The sequence below is a fragment of the Chaetura pelagica genome, unplaced genomic scaffold, assembly GCF_000747805.2.
Source record: "Chaetura pelagica isolate M959 unplaced genomic scaffold, ChaPel_1.0 scaffold1, whole genome shotgun sequence".
Lineage (NCBI taxonomy): Eukaryota > Metazoa > Chordata > Aves > Apodiformes > Apodidae > Chaetura > Chaetura pelagica.
Window position 1 is genome coordinate 1,604,415 of NW_009951948.1, and position 7,122 is coordinate 1,611,536.

The 7,122-nt window shown below is 49.6% G+C and overlaps 1 protein-coding gene across 1 annotated transcript in view; it reads left to right on the forward strand.

The window, feature by feature from the left end:
• Positions 1 to 4,106, forward strand: part of TRIB1 (tribbles pseudokinase 1) — a 5,886-nt gene extending 1,780 nt beyond the window's left edge. Inside the window, exons 2-3 of the mRNA XM_009997716.1 lie at positions 372 to 664; positions 3,638 to 4,106. Coding sequence (XP_009996018.1) covers positions 372 to 664; positions 3,638 to 4,106 — 762 coding nt within the window. The remainder of the gene's footprint in view (positions 1 to 371; positions 665 to 3,637) is intronic.
• The last annotated feature ends 3,016 nt before the right edge of the window (positions 4,107 to 7,122 follow it).

The following is a 7,122-nucleotide window of genomic DNA, read 5'->3' on the forward strand; positions in this document are numbered from 1 at the left end:
CGGCGCGGGGAGAGCCTTGGAAAAAACATCCTCCCGCTGCGCCGGTGGGGATTTACCTGCGCTGGAAGTCAGCTGGAACTCCGGGGGAGCTCGGAGCATCACCTCAAAAAGGCTTTGGAGAGTTTTATCTTGAAAAAGGGGTGGGAATTTTTTATTTATTTATTTATTTTTTATTTTCTTTTATTCTTCCCCTCGCTCGGCTTTTCCATCTAAAATGAACAGGAAGGGTCTCGGTAACCGCTTTGAACGGTGCTCCCGCCGAGCCCTGGCTCCCCTCCAGCTCCCTCGTCATTGTTTGGGGAGAGTTGCTACGCGAGCAACTGCTTTCAGCGCCCTTGAGAATGAATTTTGGTTGAATTTCCTCCTTACAGGTGTTCCCCCTCAAACACTACCAGGACAAGATCCGGCCTTACATTCAGCTGCCGTCGCACAGGAACATCACCGGGGTTGTCGAAGTCATCCTCGGGGACACCAAGGCCTATGTGTTCTTTGAAAAGGACTTTGGGGACATGCACTCCTACGTGAGGAGCTGCAAGAGGCTGAGGGAAGAGGAGGCTGCCTGGCTGTTCAAGCAGATCGTCTCTGCTGTGGCTCACTGCCACCAGTCGGCCATCGTACTTGGTGACCTCAAGCTCAGGAAATTTGTCTTCTCTAATGAAGAAAGGTAAGTGGTTGTCACCAGCCAGCCCTGGGGTGAGTGGGGAGGGAGGAATGCCACATCCAGAGAGGCAAAAGCATCCCAGGGACTGGAAAAGGCTGTGTCAGCCGGGCATTACTTGTGAGCAATCTGAGTAGGTCCCCATCACATGTATGTAGTAGGTCATGGATCTAACTGGTCTGCACTTACTCTTAGTTAGATCTTGACTGATGAAAGGGAGGAAGCTCTCCGGGAGTTTCCTCTCATTCAGCAGAAGTTCAGTGAAACCTGCTGGTAAACAAAGGGACAATAGTTCTGATGCTCCTGAGCACCAGAAGATGTCATGTGTGCTGCTCATTCAGTGTAAAATGAATAAAAGGCAGAGAGAGGGAGCGGAGGGAGGCTGAGCCAGGGCTGGGGAGCAGCCTGGCTGGGGGAGCAGGAGATGTGAGGAGCTGGAGCTCTGGACCCTGCTTGTGCTTGAGAGAGCTGTCTGGTGGCAGAGCCGTGCTCGGGAGAGGGGTCTCCTTCCGAAATCCCCTACTGATCAGGGCTATGCTGCTAACAAAAGACCATCTGTGCCCTTCAAGGCTTTTATCCCTCCCCCTTTACCACTCCTTGCCCTCTGTGCCCGTGGACGTGGGCATGTGCAGGAGGGAAGGTGGGACACAGTTACATATTGCTTTGGGAATGCTGCACTGAAGAAAAGCAGCCTGGTGAAACTTAGCCTAAAGTCTAGGTATAGAGGAAGGAGATCTAGAATCTAGTTGTTAAATTTAGATTAGGGAAATAATTCAGTATTTCCCTGGAGTGTTTGCTGCTCCTTTAGTGCCTCATCACACGTGGCAGAGCCAGAAATAAATTTTTAATCACCAAAACTGACTTTTATTAGCTGCTTCTCCTGTGGAAAGTTAAAAAGACAAGTAGAAATAATGGAGTTGTGCTTAATCTGATGAAACAGGAGTTGATACTACTGAGGCAGAAGAAAAAGTGTTTTGTTGCTTGTGTTTTCTTAACTGGGCTGGTGCTTCTTCAGGATATCGTTTATAAAACATGATAAGAAAATTAACGAGCACTGCCCCTCTTAAACAGCAACAACTTCGTGTTGACATGCAAAGAAAGTAATTCCTTTGAAGGAAACTATTGCAGCTTTTCCCGCCCATAAGAAGATGAAACATTTGTTGAAATGTTACATTGCACACAGCCTCGCTCATTTGGAAATAACGCGTTGCACAGGCCAGTGTCATGTGCATCCCATTTGGCAAGAAGAGGGTTAAGCAATGGCAGGCGGACTCGGGGCTCTCCGGCACAGGTGCAGTTTCAGGGCTCCCGCAGCCAATCCCGGGCCCACGGTTCGTGTTGAGTCATATTTTCCGTTTGCAGAACCAATGGGTATTTGCGAGGTCACGCCGGGGACAGGCTGCAGCGACACCCCAGCGGGCTGCAGGCAGAGCTCAGCCCTGCCAGGGCCAGCCCGTGCCTTCCTCGCTGATGTGAAGCTCCTCTTCCCCCCGAAACAGGAGATCAGGGGGAACCCGTCTCAGCTGGGGAGGTGCCAAGTGCTGTGGTACCCTGCAGAAAGGCAGAGAGAGTGAAAATTTAAAAATAAAATTAAAAAAAGAAAATAGAAAACTCGGGAGAGGCAGCGATTCCCACAAGCATGGAAGGGAGCTGGACTTTGTGGCTCAAGCTTTGAGCAAGGAGAGTCCAGCTGCGGGATTTGCAAACCACAAAGGGCAGCATGTGCGGTGCAGTGCAGCTGATTAACCCCCAGCAGTCACAGAGCAACCTGCAGAGGCAGAAGATGACTTGCTGCTGCTCCTTCAGAGTTCTCTGTCTTGTTAAAATCTCCCATAAATAAAATAGGCAGGCTTTTCTGAGCACACCCCCCTTCTCCCCCCCCCCCCCAACCAGGTGCGCGTGCTTCTTCAGGATATCGTTTATAAAACATGATAAGAAAATTAACGAGCACTGCCCCTCTTAAACAGCAACAACTTCGTGTTGACATGCAAAGAAAGTAATTCCTTTGAAGGAAACTATTGCAGCTTTTCCCGCCCATAAGAAGATGAAACATTTGTTGAAATGTTACATTGCACACAGCCTCGCTCATTTGGAAATAACGCGTTGCACAGGCCAGTGTCATGTGCATCCCATTTGGCAAGAAGAGGGTTAAGCAATGGCAGGCGGACTCGGGGCTCTCCGGCACAGGTGCAGTTTCAGGGCTCCCGCAGCCAATCCCGGGCCCACGGTTCGTGTTGAGTCATATTTTCCGTTTGCAGAACCAATGGGTATTTGCGAGGTCACGCCGGGGACAGGCTGCAGCGACACCCCAGCGGGCTGCAGGCAGAGCTCAGCCCTGCCAGGGCCAGCCCGTGCCTTCCTCGCTGATGTGAAGCTCCTCTTCCCCCCGAAACAGGAGATCAGGGGGAACCCGTCTCAGCTGGGGAGGTGCCAAGTGCTGTGGTACCCTGCAGAAAGGCAGAGAGAGTAAAAATTTAAAAATAAATTAAAAAAAGAAAATAGAAAACTCGGGAGAGGCAGCGATTCCCACAAGCATGGAAGGGAGCTGGACTTTGTGGCTCAAGCTTTGAGCAAGGAGAGTCCAGCTGCGGGATTTGCAAACCACAAAGGGCAGCATGTGCGGTGCAGTGCAGCTGATTAACCCCCAGCAGTCACAGAGCAACCTGCAGAGGCAGAAGATGACTTGCTGCTGCTCCTTCAGAGTTCTCTGTCTTGTTAAAATCTCCCATAAATAAAATAGGCAGGCTTTTCTGAGCACACCCCCCTTCCCCCCCCCCCCCCCAACACCCGCAACACACCTCCACTCCACTGCGCGGTGTCCAGGCAACCTCTTCACTGCAAGTTGAAAAGCATTTTCTCTCCTTTTCCTTAAGCTGAAGCAAGAAAAGCAGGGATTGCTGTGGCAGGGGGCCCACTGAGCTCACTTGTGTCTGGGTGTTGCTATTTCTAACCTGTGGCTTCCTCTCCCGCCCTCCCTAGGACTCAGCTGCGGCTGGAGAGCCTGGAAGACACACACATCATCAAAGGCGAAGACGATGCGCTCTCAGACAAGCACGGCTGCCCGGCCTATGTCAGCCCTGAGATCCTAAACACAACGGGGACTTACTCTGGAAAATCAGCTGATGTGTGGAGTTTGGGAGTGATGCTCTATACCCTGCTAGTGGGACGCTATCCTTTCCATGACTCGGACCCTAGCACTCTGTTTTCCAAGATCCGGCGGGGACAGTTCTGTATTCCTGACCACGTCTCCCCCAAAGCCCGATGCCTCATCCGCAGCCTCCTGCGGCGGGAGCCCTCCGAAAGACTCACTGCTCCAGAGATCTTGCTTCACCCTTGGTTTGAGGCAGTCTTGGAGCCTGGATATACAGACCAGGAGACAGGCACTTCGGATCAAATCGTTCCAGAATACCATGGAGACAGTGACGATATAAGTTCCTTCTTCTGCTAACCCCAAAATCTCTCTAACCTTGGCGGCTCTCACCTCCGACATCTTCGTAGAGTTTCCTTCTTCCACGTTTGCAAACTCACAACAGCATCTAAAAGTGCCAGTATGGTCAGAAAAGTGACCTTCTTTAAAACGCCAACCCTGTCCATCTCTACCCGCTGAATGTGCTCAGAGCTCCATCCTCTTCTTCTGCAGGTCCATCCTGCCAGCCCTGCAGGACCCGTGCAGCTTTGTGAGAGCCACCTGGCTTTTCTCCTGTCTCCCACATCCTCCACTGGTGGAACTGGCCACATCTTGGCTGCAGGGTCTTTCGACTGCTGAGGTGTGAGACAGAAAGGCAGCTCCATCTCCTTTCCTGTGGTGGCTACAGGGGTGCAGAGCCCTGGCCACGATGTGCAGGAGGTGGGGGGCACGAGTTCTGCCTCTAACTGAGAAAATCTGACAGAAATGGGTAAAAAGGGGAATCGACTCAGCGTGACACACCAGCCAGCTTGCAAAGTAGCTTTCTGACTGTGAGTGCACTTTAAGGAGGGAAGGAGGTCTCCACCTGCCACGGCCACCTGCTCGCTGCTTCTCCTTCAGCCCATCTTGCTTCCAGAGGCATGAAGCTCCCACATCCACCCGTAAGACAAATCACTGCTGTGGCTCTTTCTGAAGCAGAAACTAATGGACCTCCTAGTCGGATCCCCTCCAATTCCACTCGCTGACCAGGAAAGCATTTTAAATAGACTTAATCCTCACATTACCATGGTGTAGCCTATATAACTTCATGCCCTCAGTGAGCTTGTCAAGTAGCAGGTCTCTTTAGCTCCGAGTGCCAAAACAGATCCGTTTACCAAACCGTAACACTATCGGCTGGGGCGCCTTCCCCTGGGACACAACAAGGGGTATCTTGTACAGTACGTGTAAACACAGTCATGTTTTCCTACAAGCTCAACTCTTAAAACCATCACATCCCCTCTCCTCTTTGCCCCTCTGCCCCCCCAAAAAAGTTAGTCTTAAGAGTAAAATCTCCATACGCCCTTAGTTGATTATTCAGGTATGTTGTTTGCCTCCGGCTACATTTTTTTTTTTTTTTTTTTTGCATGATTAGTCATAGTCTTTCCAATGTGCGTGGATAATGAATATATCTAAATCATTAGCTTCCTGGGTTGGGGGTAAGTAAAGCTTAGTCCTGCCTAAAATTTCCGCTTTGTTTCACATTTGTGTCCAGTGGCTTATGCAAAGAGATGTCCCTTTGCCTCTGGCAAGGGCGCAGCTGCTGAGATGGCCGGGGGCTGGGTAACCCATGTCCCCAGCACGGCAGAGTTGAGTGAAGTAATTTTAAGGGTTAACCCCCAGCAGGCTGCAGTCCCACCACCCGTTGCGAGAATACCATGTATACCTCATGGACTGTGTACTTTGTACATACCTTACTGTTTGGGGTTTTGTTTTCTTGTTTTGTTGTACTTTGTCCTAATAAGAGGTGTCAAAGAGCAATTTAATGTGAATTATTGTTGGCAATACTAACTTGACAGAATCATGAGCATTAAGAGCAGGGCGCTACAGCTCTCCGTTGCACTAAACCTCTCATGATTGCTTGACATTTGTATCTGTGATACAGTTTAACCCTTCTATGAGAAACAGTACAATTTGTATATATTGGTAGAAAACTCTGCCAGAAAAGCTAAAAACACTATGTCCAACTTGTAAATATGTATATGTATGTGGAAACCTGGATGATAAAGTCTGACTTGTAGAAAGTTTAATAAACTTGGTTTCATAATGTTTGTCCCCATTTCTTGCAGTGTCTTGAGGGGAACACAGCTCGAGTGTGTTTGGCTTAATTTGAAAAAATGGGGGTTGATCTCAAAGATCAGCTCCTCTGAGGTATGTGCCCTGTTGTGCCTGAGCCCCCAGGCTCTGAGCCCTGACTCCTCCAGCTCTGCCTGGGGTTGAAAGCCCATGGAAGTAAGTGGGGACAGAGGATGGCTTCTGCCTCTTGAGGGGTGGGAAGTGCTATACGAATTGAGGTATCCTATTAATGTGATGAACAAGGGGGGGAGGGGAGTTAGAGCCCCACCTCTGAACTTTGGGAACCCTATTATCTTTCAGCACAGGCACTCATTTCCATCTGCACGCAGTGAGCAGAAAATGCTGTGGCGCCTCGAGGCTGTCACCCTGCACCTGTGTGTGTGGCCATGAGATGCTCATGCCAGTGGAAAATCACATCTCAGGTGTCTAAAAATGAGCAGCCAGAAGAAGAGGCCCTGGTTGGGAGCACCGGCTTCAACAGGGAGCCAGAGCCAGTGGGCAGGGGCTTCATCCTGCTGCCAGGAGGCAGGGCAGAGACCACCTGGACCTCCCCTTAAAAACGAAGGGAAAGATTATTAGAACTGCTTTTCTTTGTGGTGAGAAGAGAGGAGTATAAATAGCAGCAGCATCAAGGTTGGAGAATGTGCTTTCCTGAAAGAGATCAAGCCACCCTTGTAATCCACCCAGAGAGGTGAGATCATCACTCACAAGTAGAGAGGAGGAGGAAGAGAGTCTTGATTTTTATTTATACTTTGCCTCATGTTTAACTTTGTCCTTTTGCTTGAAATCTGTTCACCAGAACAACTGCTTCCAGGCAGCTCTTTGAGCAAGAGCAACTTCTAAAAAGGCTCTGCTTTCAGAAAGGGAGTGGTAAGAGAAAAGGAGGAAATAGGGACCTGGTCAATGATAAAGCAAAGTGCACTGACTTTAATTAGGCATCTTGACTCCCACTCTGAGAAACCAGCAATCTGTGCAGTAAGCATATTTTCTTAGCACTTGCTGAGTGTATGTCAGACACCAAAATATCTCAAGTTACTGATGTTATTCTTGCAAGACTTGTAAAAATACATGTGCCACGTAGCCTGGCTGATTAAATTAGCCCCTGCCCTACCATGCTTTCAGGCTTGCATAGAAGCCCTGATGCATCCTTTTAAAACAACTGGAGGTTTGTGCTTTGGTGAAACCTAGAAAACTTTCAAAACACCTTCCCCCATTCCCCCCCCCC